Consider the following 23,066-nt stretch of genomic DNA (forward strand, 5'->3'; position numbering starts at 1 on the left):
AGCTCCAGTTGTAGCAGATCTATTGCGTAGGCTGTTCACCTACATACAATATGTTTTGAGTTCATTTACTCTGTTGCAGAGCATATAACGGAAAGATTTCACGAAAGAAAATATGCATTTCGAAAATAAAAAGATCTTTTCAATTAATTCCTACAAAGAATTCACCAATGGATACACAAATTTCACGATCGACGATTATAAGTTCACAAATTCGCGAACGACATGTAATAATAAAAAATAAATTTTGATTTATTCAAAATTTTCACGAAACACTCAGCATTATGCAAAATAGAGGCGATTAATTTTAACAGATTAAAGAAAAGTTTTCAATAAATTTATGAATCTATTATCGTATTATTTCTTCAGTAATTTTAGTTCGATTGTTTCATTATTTTTCTTACTTCACGCGATTTACGCATGTTATCATCCCACACTTGACACTACAAATAAAAAATTTAAAGAGCGAATGGTCTGAAAGAGATCTGAAAGAGCTGGTGTTTTACGTATATGGTTAGACAGATGGATTCATCGACTAAGATTATGCGGAAATCATCAGAATTTTTTACTTAATGTATCAAAATAAAGATTCTTCCGAGGACATCTCTTCCTAAATAGCAGTAAGCAAGACCACTGTGTATAAATACATATGCAAATGTGAAAAGAGTGGAAGAAGTTATAACATCAAAGAAGAAGATTTTTCTAAAAGACAAGACAGGTAAAGAATAAATAGAGAATAAATGTCTTCTGTACTGTATGGAATTGTAAAGGATAGATAATTCCTTAACTGCTTATGCCATCAAGGCGATGTTAGAAGATTATAAGAAAATGTCGAAGTTCGATTTGCAAATATCTGAAGGAAGCCTGCAGGAAGGAGTATGGAAAAAATTAGTATAACGACTCTCGATCCGAGATTAGTAAACAACCATTGGCATGTGTTCTAAACACGGAATTATTGCTATTTTAGATGAAACTAGGATAAATCTGCACGCGCATATACATTATGGATATTCGTCCGAAGGTTTAAACGCAACAATAATCCGTCCATCGTATAGGAGAAAAAACAAGTCTTCTTGCCGTTTAGGTTCCCTTAGGAGTTGTTAAATATAATACCTGTAATAGCTTCCTGCAATGCAGAATTATTTCTTTTGTTTCTGTGTGACAAAATGTCGATAATCTACAAAGTCTGTTTCCGGGATTTTGCTTAATAATGGGTAATGTAAAATTACACCAAACCAAAATAATCACGTTACATCTCTGTGACCAAAGCATTTAGTGAAGCCTTCAGTGAAGACAGATTTTTATCTCAATATTCTCCATAGGTGAATCCCATTGAAAAATGTTTGTCAGTATTTAAAAAGAAATAGTCTATTATAAAGTGAAGCCTAAATCTACAGAAACAAAACAACATTGTCGATTATAGGATCAATGTAATTAAAATTACCATTGATCCTATAATCGACAATGTGCACAGAGAAATTGATTTTCACAGGTTTTACTTGCGTGTGAGGGAATACTGCAAATAGCATATAATGGCTCGTCTCTGTTGTAACTTTATCTCATTGGTAACCAATGAGATTACTTTTTTTTCAGGAAAATAATCAGTTTTATCAAGTAATTTATTGCGTATTCTTTATATTGTATATGCAACATCGTTTACTATTGTATATTACTTTATTACGATTTCATATTGTATATTTTTACACGTCGTAAAATTAAAATGTACAGTAAAACTTTGGTTTTTGAACATAATTCGTTCTTAATTAAAAGTTGTTTTAAAACTAAACTTGTTCTAAATGCGAAACAAATTTTTCCATAAGAAACAATATAAAATAGATTTAATCCGTTCCTGATACACAAAACAAAGCCATTTTTTGCCTTTTAAGCTGTACTTCAGGCATAAAAATGCCCACAAATGCAATATTATTTTATATATAATATAGTCTATTATTACACTAATACACATTAAATATTAATATTATAATATTATATCAATAAATGTTTGTTATTTAATCTGACTTAAACTTATTTAAATATTATTCCTGGACGCCATTTTTTATTAGGTTTTTAAAATTTTGGTGAATTCGTCTTGTAATCGTCGATCGTGAAATCTGTGTATCGATTGGTGAAATCTTTGTGACAATTAATTGCAAAGAACATATTTTTTTCGTGAAATCTTTACGTAAAATGCTCTGCAACAAAGTGTAATACACTTATAATTGAAACAACACAAAGTAATTGTCATGAAATATTTTCATTTTTATTAAGTTATTAATACTGTATTAAAAATATTATTTTTTATTGAAAAATTAAGAAGAAATTATATCGCATTTTAAAAATTAAGCCAGAAATGCCATATAACTATTTTTACACGATAAAACAATATAGTTTTTTTTTTTAAATTAAAATTGCTTATTAAAATTTTTATATTAATGGAGAATTTTCTGTAATTAATGATATGGAATTTTATATAAAATATTTTCTTATTTTATTATCATTAGTATTCGTAAAATAATAAAAGTAGTAAAATTCAAAAATAAATTAATGTATAATTTCTTTTAATGACAATATTTAAAAGAACTACTGTAATTGATTTGTTAAAAATTATTTTAATTAAAATACGTTTCTCTCAATCGATGAATTTAAACGAAATCATTAATTGAATTTATTAAAACAGTTATAAAAAATAATTATAAAAGTTTGCATTTTTTGCAACTTCTTAACTTTGCCTTCAGAAATTTTAAGTTATTACATTGCAATTGAATTATAAAAACTTTCGATAGATGAACAACGAAAATGTTAAAGGAGAAAGTTTACATATATAAAAAAGTTATTAACTGTTTTTTTTAATGAAGTATTTATTAGAGATTTAAAAATTGTAAATAATTTTCCGAAAATAATTAGAACGAAAATAATAATTAAAAACAGAAATTTTTAAATAATGATTATCAAATATTTGTAGCAATCTCATCACTCAGAATTCACCAAGAATAGAAAAATATTACAAATAAGATGGATTGTACAAAACTTTCAGCCTAATCACTATATTAACTATCAATTATATTAGAATAACAGATAATAATTATTATCTTACAGTATTTCATCATTCATAAAAGAATAGAGACATGTTTTGTATGCATAACAAATACAAAACCATTATTTTCATTTAAAAAAATTGAATTTGTATAATTAAAAATAAATTGGAACTTGCCAAGTAACATTTTAAACTGTCGTTTATATAAATTGAAATTTAATAAGTTAATCAATACGAAAGCATACAACTATACTATGAAAAATTTAATTCTTAGACATCAAATAGGAACGTGTCAAGACATTTTAATCGTTTACAATTGTTGCGGATTAATAAAAGTTTCTTTCTAATTAAAATTAGCATTTTTGAATAAACTCGAAGATAAAAAAGTCATGAAAAAGTTTAACACAGAATTAAATAATTTATAATTAAAAATAGATTGATTGATATGCTTATTCGTTACTAATAACGTAATTGTTGAATAGAAAAGGAATATCAAATATTTCCAAAGAAAATTTTGAAACAATACATGACAAAGGATAATTAACGTATTAAACGGATTATTTAACAAAAATGATGAATAAATTTAATTGAATATGTGAAAGTAGTACAATCTTAAAAGAAGAAAATTAATAGTACATAAAAAATAAAGCTAATTTTTAATGAGATAAATTTAATAATTTAGAAATTAATTTTATTATTAAGATATAATCATTCTTACATTAATTTAGTTGTTATAAAACCGAGTATATGAATGAGAATAATCAGATTATAGAATTATTTTTACCTTCATATATATGATTTTTTTCCAGTGGAGACTTGTAAGTTTTATTTCATCTAAACTGCATTTAATATGATTTAATTTCTTTATTATTAATTAATACTAATATACAACTTTTACATATTAAATTAAATAAGGTTATAAGACTTTTTTTGATTAAAGATGATACGAATGTAAACGAACGTTTTCTTTAGTATAAATTTAAAAAAACTAAGGCAAATACTTTCATTCTTCATTTAACATAAAAGTATAACCTGAAAATATATAGTTTAAATTCTAAGATGAATTATAAGTTAACATTTTTATAATTTAATTTATATACTGTATACTTTTATATAATTTATATAATTCCGGAAGTGGAACCTTATACAGCTTATTGTATGAGGTTCCACGTCCGAACACTTTTTGTGTGCAATCATTTATTGTGAATTAGGTCTATAAAGAGCACACTTAAATATATACTGCCACATCACAAACAACTTTTAAATATCATTTCATTAGTATCAGAAAGTTGGTTTCCGAAAAAAACCTAACTTTTCAAAAATGGAAAATCGTCCTAAGTGGAACAGGATGATATATGATCGGGTAGTGGTGTTCTCCTTCAGACGTAAAGATTTTAGGCCATAAATAATTCAAATATGCACATTTTAAAAAAGTTTAAATCTATCATCTTGTGTTTAAATAATTACAGAATAACTCGAGAATCAGAAGAATGACACTCATTTGACAATATAAACATTTTCAATGTATAATATCCACTTTTCATTGAAGCCATGAGCTACATATTCTAATAATAAAATGTTTTAATATTAGTCAATATTGGCGTAACCATCAAAATATTTTTTTGATGGTTACGCCAATGGTTACGCCAATAAATAAAATAAAATAAAAAAATATTAAAAAGGTTGCCGACACTACATAAAGGATGCAGAATTGAAGGTATTGATGGTGGCTGCTTGGCAAATATGCCATTTATGTCAGCTAAATACTTCTTAAATCTGTGTTTGCAAATGCCTGTGAATGATTTTTCTTGCTTTGCGATTTTTCTGGTGGCAATAAGTTTGGCGTCAAATGCAGACTTAATATATTACTATTTAGGCAATACTATAGCAGTGGCATTTTGAAGATTACTACCCACTTAAAAACTTATTAATGATGTAAATATAGCTCTTAAATTATTATTAATTTTTAAAAAGTACGATGCTGATGTAACGTAAACAAAATCCGTACCTCCAGTGGGCACACAGTTTTCACTACCGGAGGCCTGTGGATCTTTTTGCTATATGGGTGACAGTGTAAAACTTGCCGTTTGACAGCAAAGTAACAGAGACTTATATGCACAGCAACGGACATATTTCTTCACGGCTTAATCTCAAGTGAAATGCTGCAAAATATGCTGGCTGAAAATCTTACAGGTGTTGCCTGAAAAAGCTAAACAAGACTCCTGAAATTGGCTTACTACTTTCTATGTCCACCTGGTTACCCCCTCATCTTGCTGAAATTCATACTGCAGATTCAGTACACGATGCAATTTAGCAATAAACTGGGAAGTCTCTTGACGAAAAACGCATCACGAAATTCAAATTGTTCGTTGGTATACCTACCTGTGCACACGGAAACGGTCTCTTATATAAAGCTACTTCAGCATTATCATTCATTCATTGTAATAGGAAATTTTTTTCTTCTTTGCTATCTTAGGATTCAACAATAATCTATTTTTTATTTTTATTCGTCATTTTGATTTCATTCATTATTATTTGCAAATTATTTCATTTATTTTATTGAGATTTGGGAAATCGATGGTGATATGAAAAGAAAAATTATATTCAGTCAAATTATTATGCAAATAAATACTGTATTTATAAATTACATAAAATATTGCTAGGAAATAGAAAATATGAATGTTTACATTAAAATTAGTTTTTCTAGTGGCAGCTGCGACATCGTTTCTAATTATTTTTGTGTGTTAATTTAAATTTTTATCTATTGTTAAAAATCGCAATTTTATCTTATAAAATTTATGTTACGGAATTTGTGNATAAAATTTATCTTACGAAATTTGTGAATGTACTCAATATTTCTTTTTTATTTATTTACTGAATTTTTGAGTAATATTACTGTTCTCTGATTTTAAAAACTGCGAGTATAAAAAGTATTTGAAGCCTAAAACAATACCTGTTACAAATCAAGTGATATTGTTTGAAATTCAAATTTTAAAGAATGCGATTTAAGAAAAACTATTGTATATACAAAAGGAAGGAATTGCTTTGTTGTTTTCTTTAACAATTTGAATCAATTCCAATTTAAAATTGTAAAATGTTTTGTACTTCGACATGATTTTCACAATGCAACAAGTGAATTTTTGTCAATTGAAAATGTAATATGTATGTATTTTTATTGACATACTGCTATATTTTCCGTTGATATAACAGAATTGTCTTTGAAATATCATAAAGTTGAATGTATTAAAAAATGTATGAATAGGGTATGTTGCCTATATGTATCAAACACCATAACTTAAATATATGATATACTTTTGGAAAATCATGTGAAAAATAGTTGCTTTCATATCTTTTCTATGTTGTTTTAAATTATTTATAATGAAATATCAATTCGATGTAATATATAAAGAATGTACGTAAAATATCAATAAAAGTAACAGTCAACATAGATATAAAACGAATTATTTATAAAATGACAAGTCATACTTTAAAAATAGAGCATGGTATTTTGCTATCTATTTATAGTGTATAAAATAGATAAATCTTTACATCTGAAGTATATAAAATATTTCAGACATTTTAATCAGTTCAAAATAATAAATACGAGATGTCAAAAAGAAACGAAGATTTTTGGAGGAGAAAACACATTTCCAATACATTTATTTATGACAATTAATAATATAGATTATTTCATTGATGAATTAGCAAACTAATATTATTTTTTTATGGCTCGACATAACACTTCAACAGAAATGTTAGCGATTTCCTCTCGGATCGTTCAGTTCAACACTGAGTGATATCAAACTGTGTATTTTAATCTTTTGAAAGTCATTTAATTCTTCTAATAAAACTTCAGAAAAATATATGTAAATTATGATTAATTTTATCACAATTTTTAAATGAGGATGCCATAAAAGCTGTGATGTTAACTACTTTTTTTTAAATTTTTACTTTTTTCTTTCATGGGGGTACTAAAAATGCTTTTTTAATCATACCAATAATGGGTTTAGCCATTATCCATTAGCCATTACAGTGGGGTCGGTCACTTGACGGTGTCCAACTTATTCGGAACAGCTCGCCCATGACCAATTCCTGATGTTCTAATGGCATTATTAGAAATATGTAGGCGTTAGCAATTCCCGTTAAGTTGGAATTTTGATTTCATTATCATTCAAAATTCGATTATCTAACGATAATTATAGTTAATTGCTCATGTGTTATTTATATGTGCACAGTACTTATTATATATGTTAAATGTATCGTATTGAAGGCAAAGAAATAATTATATCCAGTTCGTAGACTATATGACTATTTTTATAAAATTATTAATTATATGTAAAATAAAATAATGCTTCTATTTACAAGTGCAATTACACTAGTGTATGGAAATTTTAGTATAATTTATTCTATTTGTGAATGTGTTTGGAAATTTTTTTCTTTGTGACTTATTAGCAATTTTGCGATATGTAAAGTCTGTTATAGAAGCGCACACGGTGTCTCTTATAACAGTATACATACGGGTAACACAGTTGTAAAGACTAATTGGGTCAATGTCTGAAAATTTTGAGTGGTTTTTGAACTGTGGTGAAAGTCGGATTAGAAGGACATAACAAATTTATTTATTTATCTATAAATCCCAAAATAACATTTTTCTTCTTCAAAATATTTTTACTTACAAATAATAGAAAATAAGCCAGCAACGAGTTGCTGAACTTTCCCGGAAACATTTAAAATTTTGGTGGCGCCATCTGTTATCATATTTTATTTTAAAATCTTTATATATTTAACTATTATAAAATGGCAGAAAACTTAATTTTGAGGATAGGGATGAATTTTATAAAAAATTGTAAATATTATACTAATAACGAGTAAAATCGTCATTAAGTCCGACCCTACTGGAGATACATACAACCCCCTTATCTCCCCATCTCCTCGACCTTTAATCACCAAAATTTAATAGCATCAATCACCTTAATAAATAAACCTCTCTGCAAAATTTCAGAAATTTTCAACAAAAAAGCTCAAGAATTATTAAGCTTCAAAGAGGGTGAACAAAGTCGTGCCCCCATACACACGCTAACATTCATACATGCAGAAATTACCCCGATTGTTTTTGCAGTTCTCGATGTTAAAGGACCCCTGAATCCAAAAATGTAAACTTCTTTGGGGTGGTCATTTTTTGACCGATCGCCATACTTTCCCTTTATTATATATAATAGCCGGGAAAGTAATACAAGATTAAATAATACCATAGTTTAGTTTCACTCTTTCAAAGATGTTGAAAAATTGAAATGTACAGAAATTAAGGAAAAAATATGTGTAAAAAAATACCCATTACACACAGAATGTGCATTAATTTCCCTATTCCCAAAGACGTATCACATGCTAATTAGTACTTAATGAATTGAGATGTTTATTTCTAAAACGCTCTAAATGCATAAAGTTTTAGGAGAAGAAACAAATGTTTAAAAGATTAATTATAAATAAATTGAAACAGTTTCCTACATAAATTTCCTTTACTGGTAAATATAAAATTCAGAAGTAGCATGCAAATCAATGTAACATAAAATTTAAAATATAATAATTATTCAAAATTACATTAGCACTGTTTGGATATAAAGCCTATAGTTAAATTTTATTTACTGTCATGCTAAAAAATTTAGCTTTAATCACATTACGTTATGTAACTAATTCCTAAAATGTCTTTAGTGTCCGCATTAGGCAGGTTTTCGGTTTACGACAGTGTTTAATAACAGAACGGAAAATTTTAGCAAATAATTCAGTTTCGTTCCGTGATTTATTTTCCTTTAAGGCAAGTTTTTTACTGAATTTTACGTTGAATAACAAGTTTTAATTATTTTAGAATTATGCATTGATTTAAAGTAATTGAATGATTATTTTAATTTTTATATATATAGGCTATATTTAGACGTAAGAAAATTCTTTTTATTTATCACTGAAATGAAATTTTTATATAATTTATAAAATAATACATTATAAAAAATGAAAAATGTTATTCTTTATTGAAAAATAAATCTATTTTGTGTTTTTTACCAATAAATCCATAAATTATAAAAATATTGAAATTTATTAAAGAATTTAAATACATTAAAATGAAAGAAACTCAACAATTTTTGTTAATATAAATATTTCAAAATATTTCTTCATAAAAATTCGAAAAGTTCAGAACTTCAAGGGTATAAACATGTCAAGAAAATATTTAAAAAATGTGTAGTTGAGTAGGATATAGACGTGTTTTAAACTATTTTAAATTTTGATGTATACAATATAAATGCACATTCGTAATCCTAGAAAGCGTAAAACAAACTAAAAATATCACTTATATTTTATATATCGTCTCATAAAAAAAATAGAATTTTTATACTTTGTGATTTCAATTGAAAAATCTATCAAATTTATAAAAAAAATTTAAACAATTTAAATTTCTTCTCTCAAGTTATTAAGTAGTTTATTTTAAATAAAAGTTTATATTTTATTTAGTTTATTTTAAAAATATTTATGAATAAATTATTAATAAAAAGCAGATTATTTTAATACAGGTACTTTTTTTATATATATAATATAATTTGTTTTCAATTTTTTAAGCTGATAAACGAAAATATTTATAAAGAATTAAAGCATATAGACAATAATGCAAAAGATCCGATATATTTACATTGATATTATATTACATTTAATATAAATCTAATTATATTAGTTAAGTAAATAAAGAATGACTGAAAAATCAGTTTACCGAGCTACATGCAGGTTGTCCCAAAAAACGTATACACACTTTAATTATTAATAATTTTTATCTTTATATTATATTATGTGTATACAAAGTGTATATACAAATTTTTCGGACTTCCATATTTAAGAATTATTAAAATCTGTTATCATTTGTGATTCATACTCTTCATTGAAAGCTTAAAATATACTGTGGTTATTATATTTTGGGCCACCCTGTTGTTTGAAAAATATAATACGATTTTTTTCTTACTTTTTACAATATTATACATTCAAGACTCTTCATAAAATTAAAATTATAATATATTTTAGATAAAGTATATTATTCAATACATAAGAATATGTAAATTAATTTTATAAATGCATAAATATATATAAAATACACACATTTAACATATACAGGTATACCTCGCCTTACGTCGGTAATTGGTTCCAGGAAAACGACTTAAGTCGAAAAACGACGTAAGTCGAATCTACTTGTCTCCGAATCTACTTGTCGCTAGGCTAAACTATAAATTACTATTCCCAGTTCTGTATTTTATTTATTAATGCATTTTTAATAATATATGGTTAATGAGAATCTATTTTAAGCTTACAAACAAATAAATTTTAGTTTTTAATATAGTACAGAAAAAAGTAATCTAAATTTACGAATGCATGTACTGTANCTAGAATATAGGGATATACAGGATTATCTAATCCTTACAGAAACTATAAAGATAAGTTTTTTCTAAGGATTCAAACTGTATAGTGTCTACCTGTAAAATTAACTGTAGGATCCCTACAGAGAGAAATAAGATATACAGAAAATATTCTCTGTAAATGTTATAATTATAGAGATCCTTAAGGAAATTATATAAACATTTACTACACACTCTAAGGGGAATGATCATACAGGACTTCTTTTCATAATAAATCTCAATCCTGGACTTCTTACTATAGGAGTTTTGCCATAAATACTCAAACTGTATAGTGTCTAGCTGTTAAATCAACTGCAGGATCCTTACAAAGGGTTTCTGTTTATGCAGATCCTTCAGGAGCTATAACGATTCCTACAGGATTCTCTAAAGCTCTATTTATAGATTCTAACTATATGAGTTTTGCTATAAGGATTCAAACTCTATAGTGTCTAGCTGTAAAATTAACTGCAGAATCCCTACAGAGGTGTTATAATTGTACTGTACAGTACAATGCATGAACGAGTAAAAGCCCCCCCTTTTAATCATTAATAAAACTTTAAAAAATCCACTTAAATTAATAAATATAATTAAAAGAAACACAACTAACATAAAAAAAGGGCATTAAAGTAGCATAACTTTATTATCAACAGTAAAGTTTAAAAGGCCATTTTTTTTTGTTTTTTTTTTAATTTCACGACTTTATAAGTTACAGTCTATTAAATGGGCAACACTATAAATATTTTCAGCACAGTGTTACTAATTAGTTGATAATATGCCTGGGAGACTAAAGAGACTCCCAGGCATATTATCTGTGTTACGTCACGGATCATTCGCTACACACAGCATACATCACAACAGCTTATATCAATCACTAAATGGATGAAGAAAGTGAATTGCACACGAGAAAGAGGAGGTAAAGTTATGACAGATGTAGTGTCAAGATAATTCTACAAAAATTCTACCGATTTTCTCGTCCCTTACCGATTTCAAAATGTCTCCCTTTCACTATCCAAAAACACTATCATTCATTATATACGTCACACTACTCTATAGTGTATTGCACAGTTTAGATGATATTTACATTGATATAAATATAAGCATAACATCAATAACACTCCTTACATTGACGTATATGGATTTTTCATGAGTTGATTATGTAGACGTGTGTCTGTCTGTACGTTCTTAACACACTTTTTACAATTGTTGGCTTCGTTGTTGATATGTTTAGTTTAGAATTTCATAATCTTAAGTTGTATTTTATTTGTAAATTGTAACTTAAAATAAATTAATTGAGGAATTTTTGAGTGGAAATTTAATTAACAAAAAATTTTTCCTATTAGTTTTTGAAACTTTGAAATTTAATGACATTTTCGGTAATTATAATTAATTATTTTAATTATAATTAAACGATAAACAATTATAGACTATTCATTAATGGTCGGTAATCGAAATTAAAATCCTTAAAAATACTTTTTTAAATTTAAATAATAATTTCTTAAACAATTATTTCTTTTAAAAAGGTCTTTAATTATATAATATTTATGTATTTCTATGCATGGTACCATAGATTCGTATGATAAATTCGTATGTTTATGTGCAAATTATATTCACTTCTTACTGCTTATGTGTTTTTTATGGAAAAGTATAATGGTAAATTAGTGCATTTTATGGGTTTTGGGGTATTTCTATAATAAAGTATAACAGTAAAATAGTGTATCTTATATGATTTATGCGTATTTCGGGGTGTTTCTATGTTAAAATATAAAGGTTAGGTAGTGTATTTTATACGGTTTATAAATGTTTTAAGGTAAAAAACATGGCTATAAATCATACCCCCATCGTTACACTAAGATGAGGGCCCTTATTTTATGTAGACAATAATTTTAAAATAGGTTTTTAGAATAAATATTGCACATAACTTCATATTTATTACTCGTTTTTTTTAATGTTTTATATGTACTTATATGGCAAAAACATGGCCATAAATGCGAAAGTTGGCTTTTTAATTTTACATTAATTATCTCTAGATTAAAAATAAGAGTTTTTTTAATTAATCTTTACATAATTAATGCGATTATCTAATCTAGAGATTAAAGTTACAATTACCTCGTTTTATCTCTCAATTTTTAATAAATAAATCAAAATAAAAACATAATATAAATATTTCTTTTGGTTAATTGGATTTTTCTCACAGAGGGAGAGAGTTTTTAAAGTCGTAAACAAAGTTTAGAACTTAGAAAAGTTTAAAATTAAATCCTTAATCTTAATACTTAATTATTAAAGTAGAATTTAAAAATTGATGATGCTAAATAAAGTATTTTTTTTTGAAGGTGTTAACAATGTTTTCTATACAAGAAATTCACTATAAATTCAGATTTTTCACAGTTAAAATGCCCGAAATTTTTTAATTGAATTGCTAAAATCAATGTTATTCTACGATTTTTTGAATATTTTTATTCGTTTCGTTGATACCTTAAATAGAACATAATTGCGTTTTTTTCAGCAATTATTATGAAAATAATAATTAAATTTAAATAAAAATTGAATTGTTACATAATAAATTAATTAAAATAACTAAAAAGTCTGGTTAAAACATAAAAATCAACCAAAATATTAACTGTTTCTTTTATTCGTTTTGCTTATATTTCATACGATAAGTGAGTGTGATAAACTTGTAACATTAAATTTAAATAAAAATTAAACTTACAATTATTGTATCACTACAATGTTTTATAATAAGAAAAGTACGACAGCTCCAAAAAGAATTAGTAGGCCTACCAAAGGGAGAAAAATCACTTCATTTATTCCCTATAAGCGTGAATACTCTCAATAATCTGGCATTATCGCTAATATGACGTCTTTCTGTGCAAGGAATGGTGGATTAGCAAGACTCTATTGTATTTATAATGTTTTATTTAAAAAAAAATTAAAAAGACATTCTAACAAAACATTAATGCTATGCACATCTTGATTTTCAATTAAAAAAAATGTTGATATATTTTAAATGATTGCGTGTTAAACTCTATGATTTGGCCTACGTTTTTGTTATTTACCATAAACTTTATGTATCTTTCTTTTACATTCAACAATTGATGAAGACCATTCACTTTTATGTTTCCTTATTTATTTTATATATTCGAACATTAAGAAATATAATCAGGAAGAAAATACTTACATCACGATGATTGTTTCTTCTAACAGTTAATGCATTTATGATTGTTTATTCTATATTTAAATTTGTATATTTACAGAAAAATGTTAATTGTAATTGAAATATTCTTTAATTACTTTTTTAATTATGTATGATTTACTGAATAATAATTATTATTTATTTCAATCACATTAGGAAAAGTCTTACGACAATAGATTTTCTCCCCCCTAATTAACATTAAATCAGAAATAAAATGCATAAAAATAACAAAAACAATGATTGACGAATAAATTAAAATACAATTAAAAAGAATACAATGTAAAATACAATAAGAATAAAAAATAGGTTAGGCATATTATATTTAGTTCTCTATATAAACATTAAATTATACCCGAAATACATAAAAATAACGAAAACAATGATTGACGAATAAATTAAAATACAATTAATAAAAAATTAAAAATACAATTAAAAGGGTTAGGAATTATATAATATTCGTTTACATGCTTTTTTTTTTAAAAGANAAAGTGAAAAATAATTCTTAATTACTTAATATTTTAATTTAATTTCTACTTTTTTTTAGAAAGCAGAGAATGTGGAATTGGTGGAGATATGCGTTTGCTTTCGTCATTGTGGCTGTCTTTTGTCAAGTGCCTATGTTTTGTACAGCACAAAGTCCTACGTGAGTATAAATATTTAACTGTAATAATTAATTTAATTTAAATTATCAAGCAAGATCTATTAATTAATATATATATATAATTAATTTACAGGTTTATCAATAAGACAGACAAAGAAATTTTAGATTATATTGTAAATGCAGAGGGATACGATCATAGGATTAGACCGTATAGTAAGTTATTGAGATAATACGTAATTGAAGACAGGTGTTGATAATGAAATAAAGCACAGTGAGATGCCTTGTAATATTTTAAATTAAGAATTAAAAATGTAAATAATTCCAGAAGGAAGTATAAATTTTAATAAAGTTTATCTGAATAGAATTCTTAATAGAATTTTAATAAATACATAACAGTATATGTGAACATTATATTATGAGAAGAGAAATAATTTATAAATAAAATTTACTAAATAGTAGACGTATAAAAAAAGACGAATTATTTATAATTTATTTTCTATATAAACTTTGCTTCTAGGATATAAAAAATGTATAAAATGGAAGAAACTTCCTCACTAAATTTAAATATTTCATCCAATATTATTTTTTAAGCGTTAGTTGTATGTAGCATATAAGATCTCATCTAATATTATTATAGTATTTACTACGATATTTACTATTTATCTGTTATATGTGCTATATTAAAAATCTTCTGTATACATTGAAAAATCCTAAATTTCAATTTTGAGGTATTTTTAGTAGAAAAACAGTATATTTTGATTGTTTTTTTTTTCAGATCACACGCTAGTAAACGTGACAGTAATGCTGCTATCGCTATCTTCACCAGACGAGTCCAGTTTAGTAAGTATTGCATTACTTACTTGTTTTTATAGTGAATTTATTGAGACTGCCAGTCATTTGGAGAATGAAGTTTCCAGTTAGTGTCCAGCTGCGGTATAAATAAATAGATACAAAAGCTTTGCACTAAAGTTTATTCTATCTTGTTTTCTCAGAAAAATATTTTCAATATATAAACAGTTTATAGGATCTTAAATATACGAAATATTCCCTAATTTTTCATTAAGTAATTTTAGAATAAAATTCATAATGTTTATCAGGTTACATTATATTTTTATAATACTTGTTTGGGCATTATAATTCATATTATACGTATTAATTACATTGTAGCAGTGTATTTATTTTTAATTTTTTAAATAATTTTTATTAAAAAGTGAAGAAATAATTTAATTAAAATATAATTTTTTTAATAAATTAAATCCAATAATACATCATTTACTCGAAATTGTATATCAAATTTGACATTGATTGATTGCACTTTTGTTATCGTTTTCTTCGAAGTGTATTGTCTAGAGGCTATAACCAGTAAATAAATAGAAATTAGTAAAATAAGAGTTCAAACTAATGTACTGTATGAATTCTAAATGCGTGTATCTTGTAAATCTTGCACGTAAATTATTTATTTAATGAATACTTTCGAAGGGAATATTTAAATAATAAATTGCTTGCTTGCTTATTCTTTATGATGTTGATATCGTTAAAATTCTAAAGTGCTTTTATTTACTAAAAATTATTATATTAAGCGGAATTATCTGTTAAGAATATTGCTAATTTTTAATACACATTTGAAACTAATCTTAATAAATAATATTAGTTGATGAATATTTATATTAATTTTAGTAGCTTAATCTGTTAATTAAATGGTGTTATTTGAAAATTAATTTTTATAAACTATATATATGAGAATTAACGTATCAATATAAATACATAGATATTTATATATTAAATTAAAACTAGTTCTAATGGTATTTAATGTATCAAAAAGTAGTTATTTATTTAATGCCAAAAAATTACGTGTGCAATAAGTTACTACACAATTAAGGGTAAATATTCCAGATTTTGGCCTATAGTATAGCTTTAAGGGCTCAGAGGTATTGTATAAATGTATATTCGTCCATGATATATTATTCAAAATTTAATACTAAGATTCTAGCTTGTATCTTGTAATAGGAATTTTATATAAATTTATATAAAAGGTCTCGCAAGTCCACGCTTGCTTAGAATTTCACAGATCCCATACCACTACTATATATAAAATCAATTAATATTTTATCAAATGAAAAAAGGGAGTTATTTTATATATATTGTGTAAATATGTTGTATTTGATAGTGATCAGTAATATAACTAAGACTATCCTGATAGTGTTTTGTCATATTACTCATTATTTTTCATAAATATTTCCATATAATTCAATTATTTGGTTAGACATTTTAATTGTGTAATACATTCGATACCTACGAGAAAAGTGTACTTATCAGCATTAACAGTATTTAAATGGCTTAAAGTTATGTACAAAGAAAAATTCTTCATAATTATAAATGTACCGAATAAAAAGTTTGTTAAAAGTAAACAGTTAATGCTAGAAATACTGAAAAAAATAGTATTTATAAATTGTAATGTGCAATGTTCACTGTAAAGAATAGAAATTTAAATATTGGTAATGATTTAACTATTTAAATGGCAATTTTAAACTTAAAATAGTAAGTTATTATAATGAATCATCGATTTTCTTTGAATTTAAAAGAGAAAAATAGTCTTTAATTATAGTCATTTTGTTATCCGTTTGCATGTTTTATCACTCCACCCAAATTTATTTTTAATCTAATTTTTTAAGTATCATCATCAATTGGAATGATTCGAAACATTCGGTAATGTTCAAAGTTTAAAATTTTCATAAAAAGTTTTTAAGAAAAATTTAAACGTTTTTTTAATTGCATTAACAGATGGCGACACGTACCAATAACAATTATATTCAAACTTAAAACGAAAAAAAATTTCAATAAATATATAATTTATTTTTTTAAATAAAATAAATTAATTAATAAAAAAATTTTAAGTTTTAAGGTTATAATATAAATAACTTAAAATAAAACTAATTACTCGTAAATATTAGTGTTGCCATCTATTGATAAAAAGATAAATCATTTTTTGATGAGCTTGTTTATCTTCTAAAATTTGTGTATAATTAAAAAATCGATAATTATAATTGTTAAAAACAAATATATTTTTTAATAAATTTAAATTATAGAAGTACGAAGTGGAGTTTTTACTCCATCTTTATTGGACTGATTATCGCTTAGAATTCGATGATGGAGGTTCTCATCAATATCTAAACGCTTTAATGCATGTACAGAAAATCTGGTTGCCCGACACGTATTTCATTAAGCATGGAGAATTCAAGACTCCTCAACCGGATCACATGGCTCTGAAGTTGTTCAGAAACGGAACCGTCGTTTATATAATGAGGTAGGATCAATATGTTTAGCAAACTCATTGAATCTCTGTGCAAAACAGCTGTTAATAAAGAAAATAAGAAGCACTTTCATTTTTTTTTATTTTAATATTAAATTTTCCTAAAGTCGAATCCCTTTCATACATTCAATGTGTTTTGTTAATGGTTTATTATTTACTTAAACCTACATTTTATACAAACAAAAAAATTATTTTAAAATATTCTTGAATAAAGGTATAATTGTAAATCATTTATTTTTGGAAGAAAGTATGTATTAATTTTTTTTAATTAAAGAAACAAAAACTAGTTTTACATATTTACAATAAAAAATTACTTATAAATAGAACTGAATTGTCATCATAAAAATTTAAATTTATATCACAGAAAGGCTTAAATGTTATCTGATTCGGTTAAATGACTTTTGGGCCACCTTTTATACATATTCTAAACGATAGATAAATGTTTTTAATTTTAAAATTATATTATGTTTAATTGTTTTAGTTTATATTAATTTATTTATAGGCGATATATGGTGCTGAACTGTCAGGGAAACTTAGAAATATTTCCATTCGATAATCCAAAGTGTCCTTTTGCTATAGAAAGTGGTAGGTTTTTTCATCTAAATATTCTTTTTATTATTAATTTAATATTATTGTATTAACTAAAAATGGAAGAATTTATAGTCAGTTTTAATAAAGATAAAAGAAAACGTGCTATTAAAGTTTAAAATATAAAAATTTATTTTAGTTTTGTCATATTAAATTATTGTCATTTTATTTTTATATATTTAAAATATAAAAATAGGAGTGCCTAATATTTTAATACATTGTGTAATTCTATTCTTTACGCATTAAAAGAACTGTCTATTACAATAAAATGTTTATAAAGTGAGTTTTTAAAGACAAAACACTATTTTCTTTCAAGATTCAGCATTATAAATTATATAAAGTATACATATAGACCTATATATATATTATATAAGGTATAAATACAGTATATGATGTATATCTCATATATCGCTATCGTATTTTTATATATACGACTGTGTATATATAATGTATCGTATATTATATATTTCCATATATTTTTGATACAATAATATGACTCAAAAAAATAATTTATATATTTTTTGACACGGCAATAAGAATGTCAATATAATTTCGCAGAAAAATAATTGTATGATTGCATGAGAAAATCCTCATAAGATCTTATTTATTTATCTTTGTATTTTAAAATAACGCTCTGAATAATTGAGAAGCTAAAAATTCAAAATAATATTTAGTAAAGTAGAAGGAAATGGCCAAGGTTAATTGTAATTTTAATCATTTTAAGTACGCTTAGATGTATTCAATATTTAATAAATGTTGTTATGTTCTTGTTTAATTTGTCATGAGTTTTGAGGATTATATAAACACGCAAAAATAAAATAAAATAGGACTCAAATATTATAATATGTTTCAATAGAATTATAAGCTTGTATTCTACTTTTATGTACTTACTATTGTTAAGTTTACTGGAATAAAATAAAATATGTTATAAATATAACATATAAGGATCTACAGCTTTATTCATAGTTAATTTAGATGCTTTTTTCGTCAGGGACAATTTAGATTGTCTAAAGGACAAAGACTTGTATTGAACGAAGCTAATTCAGCAAATTCTTTACATTGTAATTTTCAATCGTTTACATTATTTGTAGTATTCTATTGTTTTCAAATTCGAAAAAAACAATTAGACTGACAGAAATATTTTTAAGTATTTATTCCGCGATACTTCACGTAACAAAATTTAAAATTTTGACTATAAGCTTGCTAATAAATTTTCATTTATTTTATTAAGTAGTCATTTCATTAGATTTGCCAAACGAATTTCTTGAGAAATTATTTTAAAAGTTATTATCGCATATTTATAAAGTAGGAAATCAAATTATAAAAATAAGTGCATATTTTAGATAATAAAATAGTTATAATTTATTAATAAAATTATTAAAATTTTTAGAATATCGTGAAAATGCTGAGTTTTGAAAGAAAGCTACTAAGAAAATGTTATTCTAATTAAGAATCTGTGATCAAAATTTATTTCTTATCTATCTACAAAAGAAATTAATATTTATTTAGATTTCTAAGATTTATACTTTATCATAAAATGCAGTACTCGTTTGATTTCTTCCTTTGAAGTTTCGCATGAAGTTTCGGAACTAGAATTAAAATGGAACGAGAATGCTTCCTTTGTTAGTACTAAAGCCCTTCGATCGCATAATGCATACCTTGTAAAAAATGATACTGGAATATGCGACAAACAACATACGTGGAGAGGTAATTCTTTTTATATTTATTATATTTATTCTAACTTAATCGAGTTATTTATATAGCACTTACCATAGAAGATGATGAAGTGGAAATAAAGCTATTTTTTTAATTAGAAATAAATAAGAATAATGTCTGAAAACAATATTTCAAATTTATTCTTTTAGGTAATTATAGCTGTTTACGGGTGCTTTTAGTTTTCACAAGAGATAAATCCTTTTACTTCAGTACTGTCTTTGTGCCTGGCATAGTTTTAGTGACAAGTTCTTTTATTAGTTTTTGGCTCGACGTTAATGCAGTGCCTGCACGAGTCATGATTGGTGTTACGACCATGTTGAACTTTTGCACTACAACGAACAGCTTTCGCTCTACTCTTCCTGTTGTGTCCAATCTTACAGCCATGAACCTCTGGGATGGTGTCTGTATGTTCTTTATCTATGCCTCCATGTTAGAGTTCATTATTGCAAACTATTTACATAGAAAACTACCAAAAGGATCCCGGCCCTCTTCCAGTACTCATCAAACCGATATGCTAAGGCCTACAGCAACTCTGTCACAAGTAGGAAGATGGTGTGGCAGTATAGAAGTAAATATAAAAATTTAATACGAAATTATAAATATTTAATATTAATTTTTAATGTATTTATTTTATTTTAGACCAGCAATCAAAAGAACACATCAGACAGCAATGATATGAGCAGTTCTATGGCAAGAGAAAGAGGAACTGAAGGAGTAGAGGGTAGAGCAGGACCTTCGTTGTCAGTGTTTTCCTGGTTAAAGCGTCCACAACTTCTCATCCAGAATCCACCTTCGTCTCAGAGGATTTCTAAGAACATCGACAATGTGTCGAGAGCAGTCTTTCCTATCCTCTTTGGGCTTTTCGTCTTTGGTTTTTTCTTAGCTTACGCCTGTATTGAACCAAGACGACCGGAGAACTGGAATCTTAGTTCTGAAAATGTAGAATAAGTTACCAAAAATATCTTTTGGTTAAAATGGGCAGAAGGCATCAATCTGTGTTTAGTAGAATGTTAAGAACGATAATTATTTTGCATCTGAGGAACCTCTTAGAACCCATAAGAGTTACTGAAGAACAAGATCGAGTATGTATGGGTGCACATTGCAAATATCATCATTTATTTACTTGCTGTAAATACACAAACAGTTTTTCTAAGAGAAATATTAAGAAGATAGCTTCTCGAGGAAAATGTTTGTGTTTTTTTCATACTTTTGAATTTCTTCATACACATCAATAAGTGCACATAACAGAATAAAGACTTCACCAATTTATCTCATAATTTCCTTATATATTTCTACATTATATGCATATGAATTTACAATATTAATTTCTATCTTGTTTTCAAGTAGTGATCATTTAAACAGAAATCTATTCTATAGCCTGACATAGCAAAATATTAAAAAAAAAATCAACTCATTATATCATTATCCCTTTATTTATAAGATATTATCGATAGATTGAATTCGATGTTTGTTGTGTTTGAAAAAAGAGTTTTGTTTTCTTTAATATCATAGAATTTTTAAATTAATATTTAGATAATTTCCCGATAAAGGGTAATAATTTAAAAACTGAATTACGTTGTATATTATAGTTTATTTTCAGTTATTGTTAATTGTTGAGCAAGATTTTGTATAAAATTTATAAGGATTTATGTTGAAACAATCTTATGTATTCATTATCACTACACAGTACTTGTGTTATGTTCTATGTATGATTTTCATCGATTCATCTTCTTGTAACTACTTTTATTATCTAAACCCTTTCAAGTTACTGGTTAAAAATTCTGTTTTACCTTGCTTTAAAGACTAGAATTAAAGAAGGATTTAGAAATTATATAGAAAGTTGAATTTAATATAGAAGCAGAAATTTTTATATTTTTCTCATAGTCATTATATTTAAAAAAATTTAAATTATTTCAAATTAAAATTTTTAGATAGAGTAGGGAAAAAAATATATTAAAAAACTGGCCTATAAATTTCACTTTTCTACCAAATATAGTTAACACGAACACGAAAAAGAGGAACATATCTATGTATTTCTTTACCTTAAATTATATTAGATTTTTATATAATTAGACGAAATTCTTATAGACATAATGTCCACTAATGGTCCAGCTAGAGAAAAAATTAAATAATAATTTTTTAGTCTTAAATTTAAAGAAAAAAAAAACCACTCTCATAAATAATATTACTGCAATTGCAGATTTTTCCAAGTGAGATATTCTTCTAAAAAAAAAAAACCATGAATGTAAGGTTACCATCCAAAAACTGTCCGTTTGAATTGCTTGAGTGTCCTGGAAGTGTTTACACTATTCACAGTTGCTAACATAAACTATGTTTGCATTTCGTGACCGATAATTTGTCACGCAAAAATTCTGTGCAAGTTTCATGTGATAAAATAGAAAATATTTAAATAATCAATGTTTCGCTATAAAAGTATCACATGATTTAAATATAGATGTTTATCAGAGATTATTAAAAGAATGTTGGAAAAAAAATATTTAAATGTTCGATTGTACAGAATATTTTGCGAGGAAAATTTGGAAGATATAATACAACGTTCTATTTTCAACGGGAACAGACTCCAATGTACAGTATTTTTAAAAATAGACAATAAACAATTTATTCACGTTGTTGTTTTTGTTTTTATTCTCATTTACTAATTAAATATGTTTTTTAAAAAAACGTTTAATTAAAGATATATTTTACTGACACGTTGAAAACATAATGTTAATGCATAGCATTCAAATTTAAATAATTATGGCTCTATTTGAGAGATAAGAAAATGTTTTATTAATTAAAAAATTATTTATTTATTTTTAATTAATGATATTAATGTTAAAATATATCAAGAATTGCTTATTTTTAAATATAATATGTTATTTTTATTATTTTTATTTTATTCTGAATTATTAAAAAACAATATATATTAATGTATTGATGAAATTAATTTTTTATTTAGTATGCTGTTTATAACCAGAATACAGGAACAGTTTTTAAAAATACTTATTCGTAGAATATGGAAAAATATATTTTTAATGTTTTTTTCTTTACTTATCACCTCGTGTTACATATGGCAAAATGCCGAAAATTCGAAGAGTTTATCATCCAATTTTTACTAAATTTTTAATAATGGTAAACAAAATCTAAAAATGTATTATTCTTTATAGAAAAATATTAAAAATTCAGTAGAAAACAAGAATGAA

General features: G+C 25.2%; 1 protein-coding gene across 1 annotated transcript in view; it reads left to right on the forward strand.

The window, feature by feature from the left end:
• The window catches only part of LOC111638855 (glutamate-gated chloride channel-like), a 63,940-nt gene extending 41,582 nt beyond the window's left edge, over positions 1–22,358 (forward strand). The window contains exons 2-9 of the mRNA XM_023384617.1: positions 14,193–14,291; positions 14,383–14,462; positions 15,025–15,089; positions 17,336–17,553; positions 18,062–18,144; positions 19,717–19,854; positions 20,013–20,431; positions 20,503–22,358. Of these exons, the coding sequence (XP_023240385.1) occupies positions 14,203–14,291; positions 14,383–14,462; positions 15,025–15,089; positions 17,336–17,553; positions 18,062–18,144; positions 19,717–19,854; positions 20,013–20,431; positions 20,503–20,811 (1,401 nt within the window). The 5' untranslated portion in view covers positions 14,193–14,202 and the 3' untranslated portion in view covers positions 20,812–22,358. The remainder of the gene's footprint in view (positions 1–14,192; positions 14,292–14,382; positions 14,463–15,024; positions 15,090–17,335; positions 17,554–18,061; positions 18,145–19,716; positions 19,855–20,012; positions 20,432–20,502) is intronic.
• Positions 22,359–23,066: the final 708 nt, after the last annotated feature.

Source organism: Centruroides sculpturatus, unplaced genomic scaffold (assembly GCF_000671375.1).
Source record: "Centruroides sculpturatus isolate CEXI.00-Female unplaced genomic scaffold, Cexi_2.0 scaffold956, whole genome shotgun sequence".
Taxonomy (NCBI): Eukaryota; Metazoa; Arthropoda; class Arachnida; order Scorpiones; family Buthidae; genus Centruroides; species Centruroides sculpturatus.